This window comes from Peromyscus maniculatus, chromosome 22 (genome assembly GCF_049852395.1).
Source record: "Peromyscus maniculatus bairdii isolate BWxNUB_F1_BW_parent chromosome 22, HU_Pman_BW_mat_3.1, whole genome shotgun sequence".
In the NCBI taxonomy this organism is placed as follows: domain Eukaryota; kingdom Metazoa; phylum Chordata; class Mammalia; order Rodentia; family Cricetidae; genus Peromyscus; species Peromyscus maniculatus.
In genome coordinates, this window is record NC_134873.1 from 59,198,656 (window position 1) to 59,217,473 (window position 18,818).

Sequence of the window (18,818 nt, forward strand, 5' to 3'; positions counted from 1 at the left end):
AAGACACTAAGAAATGAATCTCTAAATGTACAATCACATATACTAGGAGAAATATATGTTACTGGCTATTTATATAGTTTAGGAATCATATCTTCCAATGTGTTCCAACTAACAGAACAAACATGTTATTGTGTCTACACAAATAGGGGAAGGCTCCCAGGAATTTTCTGCGAACGTGAGTACAGTGAGTACAAGTTCATGGATGACTTCTGGAGGTACCCACCCACCCTTATTTAGCTAGAGAGACTGCCTCTAGGGAAATGGGGATGATCTTGCAAACTAGGCAACATCCTTCGTACTGGAATAAGCAAAAGGCATTTTCTCAGTGAGAGTATCTTTATAAATTTCTCTGTCATTCCCATGAAGAATAGAATGCTTTAATTATTAAGTTTTTGACAGAATATCTCAATTTTCCAAGTGCTCTTTAATAATTCCCTACAAGTAATTGGGCATTTTAATTATATATAGCTCCTTGTCATTGTTCATCTAAAAAACATTACAAGTTAGTTAAATAAAGATGTATCAGGCCTGAATGTTTTCCCAGGTCGTATTCATTGTTTTTTAAGTTATTTCAACAATGATAAAAAGCCAGTGAGTTCCTGCTTCAAATTGGAATCATTTTTTAAAAGAAATCACTCTTTTTCAAATCCTAATAAACAACTAGAAATTTTAACTATCACACAGACAAAATTCATGCAACGTCAATCAGTGTTCATGACCATCTCCTCCAAACAGTGTCTACTTTTAATTCAATGGGGCAAAACCACCACTCCATTTTAACTTTTATTCTGGTCCAGCAGTTCTGGGTCCAGGGGACTTCAGGGTTTCCCACACACCTACAGAATTATTCAACCCCTTCAACTCTTGATCCTTGCACACACACATGTTTCACCTGTATGGGTGGAAGACACCCATTTGGACACAGGGGATCTGCATGCTGAGTGGATGACCCATCTCTGATGTTTATAAACTTGACGCAGACAATGCACGTTAAGTAAGTGACCAAGCCACACTCTTTCCTCCTATGAAAAAATGAGGTAGAAAGCCGTCATGCCTAATTTACAGGATTCTTAGGTGTATTGAATGAGTTATAATAAGAAAACACTTTGTAAACCCTAGGTGACTTACAAACATGAAAATGGAAATGTAACTGAACATGTTCCCAATTACTAATGTGTCACTAAGGAGGGTGTGTACCCACTGGCTTGGGGCGTCCTTCCAGGGTCATTGGAATAGCAGGGGCATTGTCAGGAAATAAAAACAACAACAACAAAGGTATGCTTTTGCTCCTGCTGTGGTCCTGCTCCGGGCAGCAGCAAGGCCTCCCTGGGGTGCTTGAAAGAACAAGAGGCATGCAGGTTCAGCTTGAAATCCTGAGACACAGAATAGATTTTTCTAGGCTCTTCTAGGTTCTTCAGCCCAGTATGACAATGTCTTAGCCCAAGCACCAGGTACTTGATATGCACTTGCTGACTGACTGGTTTCTTCTTTCTTGGCACTCACTGGTACAGTGATTTGCCAGCACAGTGTGTGTAAACACCCACATTTTGGTAATAACCTAAATATCTACTTATTGTGAATGAGGAGGCTGAATGAATGAAATTACATAAGAACCGTCAGCTGTCTGTACACATGCTGTCACCATTTGTCTCTCTCGCCTTTGCAGGCCTTTTCCTAGGGAGGGTTTCAAAAGGCATCTGCAGAACAGAATGAGTCCCAAGTCTACTCAACACGCACGCTGCGCGCGCGCGCGCGCGCGCGCGCGCGCGCGCGCACACACACACACACACACACACGCACAAACAGAAACACACACATACACACATGCACACACACAAACAGAAACACACACTCATATGCACAGATAGAAACAAATACACAGACTCACATACACAGACAGAAATACACACACACACACACACACACACACACACACACATACATCTTCGATCACAGTGCTGATTGGTCATCAGTGATCACAGACCCTGAACTGGATTTCTAAGAAAAACTGAGTTTGTAATCACTATATAATTTTGTTTTGAAGAAGCACAGAAGTAAGGCTGATGATGTTACTTAAAGGCAGGCATCTGCTTGCCTGTGTAAGACACTGGGTTTTATTCCTAGCACTGGAGGGGTGGGGACCTCAAAAACAAATTGTAAGATTCAATAAGGCAGAGGGGATGCTATTTGCTGGGATAAAGACACTTCCCTCCACATCTAACACCTGAGTTATTCAAAGCCTCTCTGAGGGCATCCCTCCCTGTGATAGACTCTTCACACTCCCTGGCTGGAAACTATTTCTCTGATTTCTAAATAGTTCCAGTGCCATGAATTGGATTCCCAGGGTTACTCATTGGGGTACCCTGTTCTCCACATGACATGCACACCATCTGAAGAGCACCAGATTTGCCAAACACCATTGAGCAGCGGTTCTCAACCTGTGGGTTGCGACCCCAACCAAGGTAGGCAAATAAATTCTATGTTCTTCAAGGAACAGGTAGGGTGGAATATTAAAAGATATCTAAGAAAACTAAAACAACGTTAATATTCCAAAACAAAACGAGTAGCCAGAAGTTTGGAATCCTACATATAAATAAGATAACACACCGAAAATAAAAAAAATCGGAACAGGGAATAGACTGCAGTGGTTCTCAACCTGTGGGTCATGATTGCTTTGGGGGCCATACATCAGATATCCTGTATACCAGATATTTACATTATGATTCATAACAGTAGCAAAATTACAGTTATGAAGTAGCAATGAAATGATTTTATTGTTGGGATCATCACAACATGAGAGACTATATTAAAGGGTCACAGCATTAGGAAGGATGAGAACTATGACCATAGAGCATATGTGCATGTGAGATGAGTTCTTGCCTCATGTGTCAACCCCAGACGTTATTTGACAGAATTACCCAGATCTTAAAACTGTGGGCTGCCGATACCATCAAAAGTTTTCTTTAAACTTTAGGAAGTGGAACTGATGAGTCACACCAGAGAGTGACTGTTTCTCAATATGTGCAACATTCTCTTGGTCACTCAGCTGAAATAAATGCAATCTGAATGGGCATAAACTTTTGCCTATTACAACGGTTCATCAAACAGCCTCTCTTTTCCAATAAGTAGAAACAATTAAAGCATCGATCTTAAGTGCCTATTAGAAGCTGTTCACTTATTTTAAGAAATCAACAAGGTGCATCTCAAAAATAGATGAGTAAATGAGAGGGCATGGGGAAATGACTCTGGGGTTAAGAGCTCTTTCAGAGGACCCAATTTTAATCCCTAGCACCCACATGGTTAGGCACAACCGTCTATAACTCCAGTTCCAAGGGATTCAGCACTCTCTTCTGGTCTCTGGGTGTACTGCATGCACAAACATGCAGACAAACAGCAATACATACAACATTAAAATAAATACGTAGATATATAGATTAGAGAGAGAAACAGAGAGAGATGATAGATAGGTAGGGAGAGAGAGAGAGAGAGAGAGAGAGAGAGAGAGAGAGAGAGAGAGAGAGAGAGAGAGAGAGATATGATAGATAACAGTTACTGGAAATTCTCATTTAATTTAGTATGCTAAGTGCTTGAATTGGGTAAGAATACTATACTGCATAGCTGACTTTGGCATAAAAACATCAAAATTACTCCATTCAAAAGAAGTGACCTCAGACACACCACTCCAGGCCAGGAAGTACTATTCCCTTCTTGAAATCTCTTTCACCCTGAGTGCATCCAGGTAAAGGTAGCTTTGTGCTTAAGGATGTTTTCAGAGACTGGGCAAAGAAAGATGGAATCTTTTGACTAAATTTCTCTTGTTCTCTCTCTCTCTCTCTCTCTCTCTCTCTCTCTCTCTCTCTCTCTCTCTCTCTCTCTGTTCTGCCTTCTCCGCCCCTATTATAATAAATAAAGATACTTAATCTCAATTCTAAAAGAATGCTCCAAAAATTTGAAAAATGCCTATCGACATTATACAGCACCAACCTTGATAATTCAGGGATACCACAGGATTCCTCATGGTAGTTCCCACGGGAACAGGGGCATGCAAGTTGTTTGTTTTAAACAACTGTTAACCTCTGTGTCATGCTCTTTGGATGAGTCAGATACCAGGAATGGATTTCAGTTTTAACTTCAGCTTTAAGCAACTAGCAAATGAGAACGATGAGGTTGTAGCCTGACTTTAAGACCCTTCAGAAGATGGATGGTTTCATAGCTAACCTCAGTCTGTTCTGCCCTGCCAAAGGGAGGCCTGTCTACCACTTTGAGAAGCCAGATAATTTATCAGGCCCTGTGCCAGATGCTCACATGAAGTGTCCCACGTTCACAATGCTCTTGGGGTATAGATATGATGAGCTTTATTTTGTTCTAGAAATAGAAGTTCTGAAAATTTGAGGCTAGCCTAAGGTCTGCTCCTTGGTGGATAGCCGAGATCTGTATGGGAATTCTCAACCTCTTGGAGAAAGTAGCAATATCAATGAATAAAAGGAAACAAAAATCCTAGAGTTAAATTGAATAAGCAAAAGGATTTTTAAGAAAAATGAAATTAAGAAACATATGCATCAAAGTTTGAACCATACTTTCTGAATATTGCCCCAACTCATAATGTAGTACCCAAACTACACAGAACTGAGCTGTGAGAAATGCTTCATTTCTTTATGTGGCTGTATAATGCCAGGTAATATAAGGAATGAAATTTTATTTTTAAAATCTTCAAGTCTTCTTAATTAAAAAAGCAATTAAAATTAAGATAGTTTATTAATTGTCAGTCATTTCTCTATAACCTGCTTTGAGAAATACGCATTTCACTTAGACACACAGAAAGTCTCCTCTATTCTCAAGAATGTAATCACATGATCAGACTCATACCAACTGCTGCCTTTTAATTTTAAGTCATAGTTGTACTTGCAAATTAGTCTATTATCACACCAGATTATCAGTTGGGTAGGGGATGTATTTGCCAAATAGAATGAAAGTAGTTTAATAAACATTAATAAGTATCTTAAATCAATCACTCCTTTCCTCTTGATGTGGTGGCAGATATGGAGATTCATAAATAAGTGAAAATCAACACAGTGTTGAAGAAGGAGGCACAGGGAAGCTTTGGGATGTTCTGTGTAGTTAAGAACTGCAAGATCCAAGAAGATCTGGAAGGTAAGGAAAATGCTTGCAGAGAAATGACTGGTAAATTAGAGTAAGCTAGAAATCTAGACAGCCTCCTTATCTGGCCATTATGGGTCACTGGCACTGAACAGATGAGGGAAAACAGAAACTGTTCAGTTAGTTAAGAGAAATCATAGGTGTTAAGGGGCATGAGCTTTCTAGTGTGCTTGCTTGTCTATAAAGTCAGGTCGTATCACCCCAGTTAACTGGACTATTTAGTACTTCATTGAACCAATATATCCTCATTTTGGAGTGAGATATTAATAGTATATAACTCAGAAAGTGGAGAGAACAAATGCCTTGATGTTTTGTTACAAGTTAGAACAGTACCCGGCATATAATTAGCACCAAGAAATTACTCAGTAAGTATATGAATACAATTGACTATTTTCTACCATTTTGCATAGCGCTAGTTTATCGTCTTTATACTGGGAAGAATTCAGAAGGTAAATTCACTATTGTATTAAAGTTACTTCTTTACTAAAAAGCAAGAGTTAAATTAATTTCTTCTGTAAAGAGAATTAAAATTTAATGTACTTTATTAAAAAGAAAAAAGTTGTACATTAAAAGGTAAGATTACTTGGGCAAAAGTTTCATTACTGTCAATACAAATGGCTTGTTGTTCTACATTTCAGCCACCACAAAGATGTCTCAATGGCATCCCACGTGTATATATTAAAACCCAAGTCATTTTAAAACTGTCCATCAGAAGCCCATCAGGAGAGTTCTGCTTTTGGTTACAGTATAACTGTCCACAGGGTGCAGCAAGGCTGTATACTTCATTTAGGACAAGTCCCAAAGAAAAGGGGACCACCAAAGTGGGAAAACCAAATATGCTATTTTCATGTTTACCAGTATGACCAATTAGCCACTTTGCTGACAGAGGTTAACTTATTATGCATCTTATTCCAGCATATGTTATTACTTGGTCAGTAGACATAAAAAATGACTGATACAGCATATTACAATATTGAAAGTGTTAACTGCGGACTTCAAGAAAATGTAGATTAGAGTATTAAAGAAAATGACTCTCCCTCTCAACTTTGGAAACATAACCCCCCAAAAATGATGACGTTTCAATGACTATGCAGGCATAAATGTTGAGATATGACAAGATTTTCAGAAATTGATATGAAACATAAAGGAAGTAGACTATAAAACAATTCCCTGCAAACCAAACAGAAAATTCAGTTTCCATATACATGTTCTAGACAAAATTCCTCGGACCTGTCTAGATTGGTAGTGCTGAGAAATATTTCTCTACAGCAAATTGTAACACATTGGATCACTGAAAAATATAACTATACAAAAGGTAGCATAAATACACAGACATGAACAAAAGCCTCCTTCGTAGCAGCAGAGACATATCTTGTAAAATTTCAAAGTAGAATCCATCAGGAAAACCACAGTTCTTTAAAATGTGCAGCAGCAGGCTCAGATAAAAGTGCTAATGGACCAGTGTGAGAGTATCATGGCTGTCACACTTGTCCTGAATGCATTTTTTAGATTACATCACAGTCACTCACAGTGATGTGACTAAACTTTGCAATCATTCACACGGTAGATAATCCAATCCTAATGGAAAATTAGATATTTCAGAATTCCAAGTTGTCTGTCTAAGGAAGAATTTAACCTACCTCTTCTGTTTAGCTGCTCTGAATTCTGCACTTGTCTAGAAAAATGGAGGCTGATGACCAGATGGTAACTAAGAGTCAAGACAGGCTAAACCATATAAATAATGACATGCAGCAATGTTAGTCCAATACACGAAAATAATCAAAACAGCCTTGCACAAATAATGTCTAAATTACTAAATACTGCTGCCTTGTATTTTACACACATTACAAAGCATTGTCTTACTATTTGCTTGAGGCTTTTGTTAATTCTCAGAAATTGTCAGATACTTTTTCTTATTAATGAAAGTTACATATTTTTAAAAATCAATTATCAAGTATTTATAGTACATATAAAATCTATAATCTTATTTTTTAAAAAATGAAATATTAAAAATCAGATCTTACAAGGCATTTAAACTGGAGGTCCCATAAACAAAAGGAGTTTCTATAAGATTTGTAGGAGCTTTGTAAAATATGTATGTGTCCATAAACACATTCCTTTGGAAATATATTAGACAAATGCCTTTCTACACTGCCTTGGTTCCCATTCACAAATCTCACTGCCATTATGTCCAGTAATCAATACAATGGAGTCTCTGTATCTGTCTTACATTTGATGATTGAAAGACACTCTGAGACTCATCACTCATCGTCATTTAATCATAAATCTTTTCACTGAAACTGTTATTCAGTTACTCTGAGGATATTACTTTAAGGTAAATTTGAAATGTTGTTCTATATCAGCCCATTACCAACTTACTACTGACGTTTTGGCTAACAATGTATGATTAGCTAGAATTCCTGAAATGTAGATATAAATTTATTTTCAGTTGAAATTCTTTAAAGGTGAAAACTTTAAAAAATGATAAACGAGTAGAAAAAAACTCTTGTTCTGTATTATACATGCAATGTATTGAAACATCATATAGCACCCCACAAATATATACTTTTTAATGTACCAATAAAAAAGTTATATATATGAAAATTATATATACATATATGTGGAAATTATATATACACACACACACATATATGAAAATTGTTAGGAATGGTATGAGTTAGCAATACTTCTTTGGCTGTTAAACAGCATTTTGATAATTGAATTGGACAGTGTCAACAACTGGACATAATTCACGTCTTCAACAGTCAAATACAGAGCAGTTTTCAAAGCTCTTTTTCCTCATACTGTCATGGAAAAAGCAAAAGAAAAATATCTGCTTATTAATTAAATGGCCCTGGCAAAATCACCATCTCTCTGAATGTGTTTCTTTGTCAGCAAATAATGATCATACACCCTGCCAAGGCTGCACAGATGATGAAATAAGATACTTTTTGTGAAGGTGCCATAGGGATATGTACTTGCAAAGATAGCTGTTTTCGCTTCATTCTGTCAAAACTTGAAGGATGAAATGTTTATGATTAACAATGAAAAAATCCAGCATTTTGGAATATTTTAAAAGGCTATTAAAAGTTTCTCTATGAAGAGAAGAGATATTTTACAACTTGTGTAGATAAGAAAGGGTCAAGATAAAGATCAAGCAGAGAGGGAAAGCGCCTATTTCTAAAAGACTTTCCTTGAGGAAAGCTGAGGGGAGAGCAGCAGCCAGGTGGGTCCTGAGCCTGAGCCGCATGTCAGGACTTCTAGGCACCTAGGTGAGTCACCACCTGAGCCAACATTAAGGGCAATCAGATTATTTAAGAAACTGGAATTCAATATTCATTTACAACACACCATGATAATGTTTATTGTCAACTTCTGACAGGCATGAAGTCTCAAGGTATACTTGGGAGGGGTTCTTTAGATCAGGCTAGCCTATTACACGACTGTGAGGGAATACTTCAATAGGTTCACCAAGATGGGAAGACACATTCTAATAGTGAGCAACACCATTCTCCAGGCTTGGGTCCTGATCTGCCTAAAAAGAAGGAAACGGGGCTGAGCACTAGCATTCGGTGTTCAATAGTTCCCAAGTGTGGATGTAACTGCTTCAGCTGGTCAAGATTCCTGTGACCAGGAATCCCTGCTGTGAAAAACTTTATCCTCAAGCAGTGAGCCCTGCCCCTTAAGTTGTCAGGGCATTTCATCATAGCAATGAAAAAAGTAGGGCAAGCATGCCTAGAATCAGTAAAGCTCTAGAAAAGACAATCAGAGCAGGAAGTAAAGAGATTCTTACATCAATGGACTCTGAGAATGGAACCATTATTGAGCTCTTCGACAAGGGGGTCTTAATCTTTTCATTGACTAAACAATACACAAACATGCTGAATGTAATTGAGATTGGTAACATATTAAAATATGGGCTTTTTATAAAAGAGAAATACAAGGAAGAACATATTTGAGGCTCTGATGGTTCACTATCAGGATAGGTGACAATAGAAGAATGGCTAGATGGTTTTCTACAGAAGAACTGGATCTATTCTATCCTGAGGAATAAGCTTAATCTCAATTAACACCTACACTTAAATTTTTGATGATCAAGTTACCAGATGAAAGTATAAATAAATGAGATCTGACTCGGCCATGACCGCCCAGGGGCTTCAAGGAAGAATATTTAAACAAGAAAGAAGATGCACTGGAAGACATGGATTCTACTTCCCATTTTCCTACTGATTTGCTGTGATCCTGTGGGTAAGATTGGCTCAAATTACTTAGATCTCTGTTGTCACAGTGATAAATGAGAAGGATATTCTCATCAAACTTCAGAGCCGAAAGAGATTGACATTCAAAGACGTAATCAATTCAATGAGTCAGTTAATAACTGGCAGGCTCAGGACTAGACCTCAGTCGACTGCCCATAGACACAGCTATGCTTACAGTATCTTAATTGCTAAATATTAGGTAACTACTATAGTTTGTGTATCTCCAATGATCTCATTTGTTGTTTCTAGTGTTGTAATATATTGCACTTGCATTTTATGGGTTTACAAAATGTTCTTAGAGAAAGGAGATAGCTTTACACATTTACACAACTCCAACAAGTGGCAATGGCCAAATTTTCACACGGGTTTATTTCTGAGAATCACTACTAGACCAAGCTGCCTCAATTATTTACATATTAGTGTAGTTTAAATCAATGGACCTTCCATCTTAAATGCATTTATGAAACTAGTCCAATGTCTATTTGAAAAACAAAATTGTGTTTCTGCTACAAGAAATACATGCATCAATTTGAAATAAGGTGATTGTGTAAGGAAATCTTTCTAGATCATTAATATGTAAGGCAGTAAAAGATACTTGTGATAAAACTCAGTTGTTTTATATCATTATCAGACCATTTTATGATGCAGCCCAGATGACGGCTACATATGAATACACTTTGTAGGGTTTTATTTTTCATCATTGTGTTTGGAGATTTTTTTTCTGTTTTCAAAGAAGAATTGTGTTTATTTGTCTAAAGACTGACATTTTCTAGTAGCATGCACTCTTAGAGCTAAGGTATAAACACAGTGACTGGACTAGAAGAGCATTGGCTCCTCCTAGCTGGCCCCTCCTCCCATAATTCCCATTTCACTCTAGACCTTTATGGTACCTGGTACACAAACAAATGTGGATATTTTCCCACTGGAGGCATTTATGATATATTTACTGAGCAAGTGGATAAACAATATAAAACATACCTATATTACAATTTGGGGACAAACACAAAATTTCTCTAGGCTGCCAGGATTATTTAGATCATGACTGACTGAAAAACTGTTGCACAAATATTTGCAGGCTATCTTGTTCGGGACTCTTTAATGATGTCCATTTTGTTTAAGAAGTCAACAGTAGAAGTGGGGAGCAGCAAGGCTTGTTCTAAATATTCAGAGTCAAAAAGTCTCTAGTCGCCTATACTAATTAATGACCCAAATAGTCAATGTTTTCATTCAGGTAGGATATACTGTGAAGGATTTTGCTAATCAATCCTCTTGGTTATGATCCAAAATAAGTCAGAAAGTTGCTATCAACAGGCCTGCAACAGAAAGTTCCTCAGCGGAGCTGATGAGGACACCAGTGGGACACCAGCTGAGGGTGTCTTATGTGCAGCACATGCACTGTTGATATATCCTGCACACAAAACTTGTGGCTGTATTACTCAGAATAAATTCTACTCCAAGAGACCGGCCATTAAGCCACAATGAGGACCCTTTCTGCACTAGTATAAAAACCTCTGAGATCATGGAATTGCCCTGGGCTGTGGGGCCACAAAGCTTTGATTCTAATTTCTCTTTGACTCTGATCAAAGATCTGGCTCCATTGTTTGGCCCGTCTATGATATGCCCCAGTAGCCGCACAAGGAAAATGATATTCAAGCTCCCTTCAAGACCCACCACTCCTCTTAGAACTTTGCCATGTACCTTGAAAGTGCTTTGAAGGAATATGTTATAAATTCCTGTTATAAATATTGCCCTTATATAATATCATTGAGTTCCTTCAAATACAAACCATGCTTTAAAATTCGTTAACATTTCCCCTTGGGGAAACCCTCTTGCCCTTTAGTAGTATAACCTCATCACAGCATTAGAATTCCCAGAGCTCATATTTGCAGGAGGAGAAGAACTGACACTGGCTGCTAAGATCTGCGATGGCTTTCTCCTTTCTGTATCTGCTGCAAACATTGAAAGGCTCTAGGCTAATTTTCTAAAGTATGCAGAGCATGGGTGCTTAGGAAGGCTGGGAGCTGAGATGGGAACCTGAGCAGAGCACTGACATCATTCTATGCTCCGCACATATGGCACAGCACAAAAGCAGTACTGGCTGAGCTCACGGGTCTATTCTGGACTCCAGTTGGCTTTAATTATAAGCAGGCTTGCTTCTTATCATTTACAGTTACACAGCTCTCCGCTGAGTTAACTAGAAAAAAGAATAATTTTCTATAGAACTTGTTTCACCGTTTATGTTTTTAAATTCATGTAAAATGAGGAGGGGGTGCTGAAATGGTCTCCAAATCTGCTTCTCATATATATGCACTTAAGAAAATCCTCACCACAGTCTCTGCAACTGGGTCAGCTTGCACAAAGACGTGTGGGGTAGCCATGAGCTCTCTCTGCACCCTGCAAACCTTGTAAGTGACACCTCATAATAGTGCAAATGAAGCATAGCATGATGAGAAAATGAAGAAGAATGAACCTGGATTCTCAACCCAGCAGTTTCCAAAACATAAGAGACTAAATCTTATTCCTTAAAATATGCTACACAAGCTTTTCCCCCTTTTATACATTTAAGCACATATATGCACTCCATATTATGAAATAAAAGGTCTTATGATTCTCAGACATTCTAATACACTCAAACAGGCCCATTCATTTGTTTGTCCACACATGCACACTTGCAAGAGTCACAGATTTGGAACTCAGCCTCGTTTTTTGCCTGTCTTGATTTTCTGGTGGGAATTTATCACACTGTCATTTACCTGTGTGCTTGGCTCTCACTCCCATCCATTAGGCTCAGCAATTCTTTCCTTAGGAGCCCTTTGTCCTAACAATTAGCTAAATATTCAGTGGGCTTATTGACCCAACAAATTCAACATCACCTCTTTCTTATTAGGTTTCTTTCAATCTACCACCCTACCTGCCTGCTTCAGGCCCCTCTGCGCTTCCTCACCCTAGTTTATGGGTCTGCCATCCTCAGAGGCTGATTTTTCATCCTAATGTTCTTAATTTGTTCTCTATAGAATTAATTCTCCCTTTTCTACAGAAGGGAGGGGTGGAGTGTGAAAACTTCACACCTGGATTTTATTTAGGCGCTTACATTTTGATTGGTGAGTATGAGGGGGTGGGGGTGGGGTGGGGTGGAGTGGGGGGAGATTTACAAACAAATGTGATCATGTAAATGGCACCTCTGAAGGAGAGAAAGTTCTCTGACCTGACCCCAAAGAACAATACCACACACTATCTTCACCACTCTATCATGCTTTCTTCTCCTTTTCAGTGATAGATGAGCGATTTTTTTTTTCATTCACATACAGACAATTACTGTATTCTGGAGGGAAATAAATTTGAGCGACAACCAGCAGAGGCCTCTGCCTGGGGTAGAGGCTGCAATGGAAAGGAGTGTCCAGCTGCCACAGGGACCCCTTGCTGTCCTCTGTTACCTGCTCAGGCACTGTTCCCATTGAGAGGCCTCATCACCCAGTCACTCTGCAGAGGTAGACTCACTGGGAACTTAAGATGCATATGAGAATATTAGCTCATAGCGCCCCACTGCTACAATTAGGCACCCCACACCCTCGCATACCCCCATCTGGTGCACCGCTCCCACCCACCCACGCTCTGTCTGGCCCTCCTGTGCCCTGGCTCGCCTTCCTCCCACGGGACTAGCATGGTTCTGCATAAAGCCAGGGCAGTGGTTGAGGGCTGCACTGAGGTAAGGGAAGCCAGTGGAAAGAACACCTGAAACTCATGACTGTTTCCCCGGCATCTGCCCTCTGATACTTACAGGAAGCCCTGGTTCACGTTTTACTAGGTGTCTCTAAAGGAATTCCTGGGAGAACCGGGGAAGTGAGGTAAACAATCAATCCTTTGGACCCAAAGTGAAGTGTGTCACTATTCCACTCCCAGGGAGGGGTTGCCAGGGTGACCTGGCCTCTGTTCATTAGATCACACTATAGCTTTTCATACCTAAGCACAGTGGTTCCCAGGAAGGAAGTCTATCCCTGGGGAAGGGGCAAACCCATACTAGTAACAGCTGCCTCTGGGAGGGAAATGTGTGGGAGGGGTCAAAGGACCCCCGGGCTGAGCAGAGTCTTAAAGGTGAGTGGACTCTACAAAAGAGATGCAGAAGAGCAGCCAAGACACTGATCACTACTTCCAGCCTCCTGGGTAAATGAGTGGGTTTTACCCTCAGAAAAGACAAAGACTGGTGATGAGGAAAGACTTTCATGCACTGAAAAGGGAAAAAAGAAAAACCTGACTGATTTTGTTATTTTTGGCAATTCAGGGAACCTGATATAGCTTTCATCTAAAGATGAGAGGGACCTGGCTCACCCTCTTGGTTCCTCTGGAGAAATAACCTGCTAACCAAGGCATTTCTCTATACTCAGCTCTTTCCTAGCAAACTGGATTTTGGAACACAGGTCCCTTCTGTTCTAATTTCTCTTCCTCCAGGCAGAGCTCCTGGCTTAGCCCAGCCAGCCTGAACTCCATGGAAACCCTCAATAGAAAGAACTGAACAGAGGAGAAAGCTAGACCGCCTGCAGACAAGATCCTGAGGGAGACAGGGTCGTACAGTCTAAGATCGCTCCCGTTTCATCTAGAGAATAATTCAGCCAAATCACCAAGAAACTGAAATCCCTGTGTGTGTGAAGCAGGTTCCCAGGAGGAACTCTGTGTCCAGTGGGGATGGGCCAGGATCAGAGAAAATACTTCCTTATACTGCTACCTTCTCCAAGTAAGACTCAAGTAGGGCAAGAAGACTGGCCTCCTGTTGAGTGGGTCCCTAGTCCCGGGACCTCTTTCCTGACACTGTGCTTTGGAGGGATGCACAGATTCGAATGCTCCCTGCTCTGGTCAGGGAAGATGGGCTGGAGGTGGGGCAGCACCGCACAGACAAAAGGTTCTGCAGAGCCCTCCTCTCTCTGCTCAGGTCCCTCTGTGGAGCGCGGCGCCCCATCTGGCCACTGAGTGACCTTCTGGCGAGTGACGCCCCCTTCCAGCGGGGCCAGGCGCCCTGCCCAGGCTGGTCCTTTATTAGATGCCCACATCTCCCAGCACCTCGGCAAGGCACGCCCCTCCCACCCCTCACCACAAACACCCGCGATTCCTTCACCCATCCCCTTCTATTGTCTTCAAAGAGATAAGTGGCTCCCAACAAGCACACCTAAATACACCTCCCTTTTCTCCGGCTCCGATTTCTTAGAGCCTTAAGGGCCGAGACGCGAGCGAGTGCATGGTTGAAGGGGGGGGGGGGGGGAGACCAGGGGATAACCCGCAAGAACTTGGCATCGCAGACCCACCGTGTCCGCCTCGCAAGGATGCTGGTGACCTGTAGATTGCAATAGGCACTGAATGATGCTTGCTGCTGCCATGGAAATGGTGGATGTGGTGCGCTCCCAAACTGGACGCCCCCCAGGCCACTCCTAGGAGGCCGCTGAGGGTGAGCGGGACTATCCAGAGCAGGGCGAGGCGCCCCCCTGCGCCGCCGCCACTGCCGCCCCCGGGCGATCCCAGCTCGACGCCGCACCGGAGCATCCTCTGGTACATGGCGGGGCGCCCGCCAAGGGGCAGCCGCCGCGGGAGGCAAAGTTTGGGGCGCAAGAAAAGGAGAGGAAGCCGGGGATCCGGCGGCTCGCGGCGGGCTGTGGGGCCGGCCGCCTCACCGCGCCAGGGCACCCATCCTCTCCCTCCTTCGGACAGTCTTCTCGGGGTCCTGGAGTCTGCTGTGCCCTGCACCCAAAACAATCCGAAACATAGCCGAGGCGAATGCAGCTGGCTGGGGACTTGTCCGGAAAGGCAGCCCCGGAGAACAGCAAGCGCAGAGAGGGTGGCTGCTCCCAGGTTTGCACGGCTCCAGGTTCTCCAGAGATACTCCCCAAGAGTTTCGGGCGAGAGTGTATGCCAGGGGGGTGGGGAGCCGGGAAATTGTTTAAAGCTCCTCCCGGAGGGTCCTCACTTCTACATGACAGCCATCCACCGGGAATCCACTAGGTAAATCCATTTAGCATTGTGCGTGGGGAATGGGGAGGCCACTTCGCCGGTCCAGCCTCCTTTCAGGAAAGAAGCAGACCCCATGGACGCGAGGCACCCCTTCCCTCCATTCAGCCCCGGCCAGCTCTCCGGCTCGCGCCAGCCTCCCCCGGGCAGCGCGCAGAGCAGCGGCGCGCATCGCCTGCTCCAGAGGCAATCTCCGAGTCCGCCGCCTCCTGACACTTACGCCCGGCGAAAGGTTCAGAGGGAAGAGGGCACCCTTGTGAAGACAGCGGGGATCGAACTGGGGAAAGCCAGCGGAGGAAAAGCAGGAGCAGGTGAAGGGGCGGAAGACGAGAAAAAAAAAATTTTTTTTAAAGAAAGAAATTGAAAAGAAAAAAAATAAATAAAAGAACCGAAAACCACACACGCTGGTGAAGCTAGGGGCTCTATGCAAATCTGCAGTCTCCAAACAGCAAATCACCGAAGCTCGGATGCAATGCAGAGGACGAGCCTATGTAACGAGGGAGGCTGGTCCAGCTTCCCGCAAAAATCGCCCGCTTTGCCTCTCCCTGGCATTCTCCACACATCACAGGGACACGTGGACGGCGATGCGGGAAACATCTAAAAAGCAACGCTCTCCCTCAACCAGGTGATCCCTCCGTCTGAATCACCCGGGCAAAAGGCACCATCCCCTACCCCTCTGCGTAAAAGTAACCAGTGTCTTCAGCGCTCCTAAAGGGGAAGGAACCCGGCTCTTTTCATTGGACCAAACTTGTTCTACCAGGTGTTCAAATCCAAACTGCTAAAAAGGGTTTGACACCATCCACTCGGCATCAGTTCCGATGATCTGCTCACTGCATGCATTATTTATAACAAAGAGCCCTCCTACTCACTACAATATCGTGCCTCATAGGAGCCAGTGGAAGTCAGGGGGACTGAAAGTCCAGGAAGACAACAGGATGAGAAGCTGGGAAAGAGGTGGAAGTGGGAAGCACTGAATATGAGAAGAGGGAGACACTGAGATGGAGAAGCAGTGTGAATTAACTGTCTTTCTGTCAATAAACTGGGATGTACACATAACGCTGAGATATCTAGCAGCCCAGCTGTGACCTCTCCTCTTCTAATGCCGGGTTCTCGTCCGATTTCATAAGGAAAATAGCATCAGGACCAAAAATTCCAAGACCTAGTGTTCTTGGGGGGGGGGAATTTATGGGAAACTGGGCGGGCATCTTTCCTGAAAGCTTTGTGTTCCCAGAAGGAAACCAGAAAAACAAAAAAAGTCTACCTCTCAGACTAGAAATCTACCTACCAGTTCATGTGACCAGGCAGGGAGGACCCCCTTAAGAATGAGGGTTATTATCGAAATACCACCAAGTTTTCCAACAGAAGTTAAGGGCAACAGTGTGCCCCTTGGCTTGACAGTCTTGCTGTTATTCTATTGAAAGACAAATCGAAGTAACTCTGAGCACACAACCTCTATGGGTCTTCACTTTGGGTATAATACGCAGCAACAAATATGAGCCCCTGTGTTTTTATTGAATTATTATCAATTATTACTCTCTTAGACAGGATATCATATAGTGTTGGCTGGGCTTGAATTCCAGATTCGCCTGGTCCGTCTTCACAAGCACTGGTCTGAGCTCACATACCTTGGAAAGTCATTCTGAGAGGATTTGGTTAAATCAGCTGCTCATCCATGTGGCCGTGTGAATTTGTATACTGTATGCAAGCTCTTGCAAACAGACAAAGACTATACCATGAGAGTCAATACATAAACAATGCCCAGGGGTCCTGAATCAAACAAGTGGCAGTCCATCATCACCCTTCCTCCCTCAAAGCTTATTTCATTTTACTGAAAATCTAATTCTTCAATAGTTTATTACTCTGTGTAAATACATTGTCTCTCAACTTCCCATAGGGGCTCAAATACCAACAGAAAAAGCCTGCATCTCCTACTGTGTGCTGATTCTACCCTGCATCTCCTACCCTGTGCTCCTTCTACCCTTGACCCCTGGGGCAATTACCTCTTTAGTTGTGGTTTGTTTAAGTATATACTTTAATTCATAAGCAAGCATCAATCATCTTTATATTTATTACATAAAGTACAGATCCAAGAGAATGAATAAAACCATTCCCAGGGTATGTTTTTAAGACTATAGGTCCAGGGGTGGAGGAGATGGATCTGTGGGTAGAGGCATTTGCTGCTAAAGCTTGACAACTGGGTTGGGATCACCAGAACCCACATATACGACACATGCAGCAGTTCAGTCATCTGTGGTCCCAGTGTGCCCCTGTAGAGATGGGAGGTGGTAACAGGAGAAACTCCAGAAACAGGGATGTCAGTTAAACTAGCTTACCCAGTGACAGAGAGCTCTTGTCTCAAACAAGCTGGGAAGAGGGCAGACACCCAAACATTGTCCTCTGACCGCCGCTGACCACCACTCCCATGAACAAGCATACACACTTGGGGAGTTCTGATCACAGGCCCAGATTCAGAATTTGACATTTCAGTGTCTTCATGGAAAGAGGAGAGAACACTGGGTTAGGTAACCGAAAACCTGTGGTGGCGTCTGGGCAACGCCATTCACTGGTTATGTCACATTGATTTCTTGGCCTCTCACTGAAGCACGACGACTTCATTCATAAAATAGTCACAGTCTTTTCTTCTAAACAATCCCAGGAGGCAGAAAAGACATAGTGTGCCATTTAATGTTAGAGTGCTTTTTAAAAGTGTCAAATTCTCTGTTCATGTGAGTCAGGATGCATCTTCTCCAGTGCAGGTATAAGCTGAGTGAGTGGGATGACTAATGTGTCCAGTACCTCACACCCTTTCTAGCCATAAGAAATATAGTGTATTTTCTCCAGTACCCCATAGATGGTGTAATTTGTCCTTTCCTTTCCAACTAGATCCCTGAAAGGGACAGGAGCTAAGTCTTCCTTTGTACTCCCTCTAGTGCCCAGCATATGTGAAACATATGGTAATCTCCTCCAATACACCAAGTTCTCATTATTTCGTATCGTTATGGTCCATAATCATGACCACGGTTATGGTCACCATGAACACTGCAGCAGCAAATAGTGAATCATGCTTTCTAGAGAGAAATGCCGGGTTAGGTTCCTCTGAACCCTAGTAACATCCTTTTGAATCACTAGTTAACAAATACTCTTCTTTTCTATTTAAAGACATTACTTAATATACATTGCTCATTAACTAACATTGAACTCTTGACCTGAATGAAGCTTATGTAACACACACATTTTTATCTGTCAAGGACATTCAAACCTGTATGCATGTCAGTATTAGGATTGGGAACTATTTTCAAATATTAAAATCACTTAAGAAAAGCATCAAGTAAGTGTAAGCAAAGCACTTGAGAGGCAAATCAGAAGCAGGAGAGTCATGTTGTTTGAGCATAGTCTGAGCTACACAGATGC

At 42.1% G+C, this 18,818-nt stretch overlaps 1 protein-coding gene across 36 annotated transcripts in view; it reads right to left on the reverse strand.

Moving 5' to 3' along the window:
• Nrxn1 (neurexin 1) overlaps positions 1 to 18,818 on the reverse strand; it is a 1,071,743-nt gene that overhangs the window by 409,999 nt on the left and 642,926 nt on the right. Inside the window, exon 1 of one of the 36 annotated variants that reach the window (XM_016004275.3) lies at positions 14,711 to 16,067. The exons of 32 other annotated variants lie outside the window; for them this stretch is intronic. In XM_016004275.3, the coding sequence (XP_015859761.1) occupies positions 14,711 to 14,957 (247 nt within the window). In that variant the 5' untranslated portion in view covers positions 14,958 to 16,067. Of the gene's footprint in view, positions 1 to 14,710; positions 16,068 to 18,818 lie in introns of those variants that run through there. 3 more of the 36 variants (XM_042267522.2, XM_042267523.2, XM_006985790.4) reach the window with 3 other exon arrangements.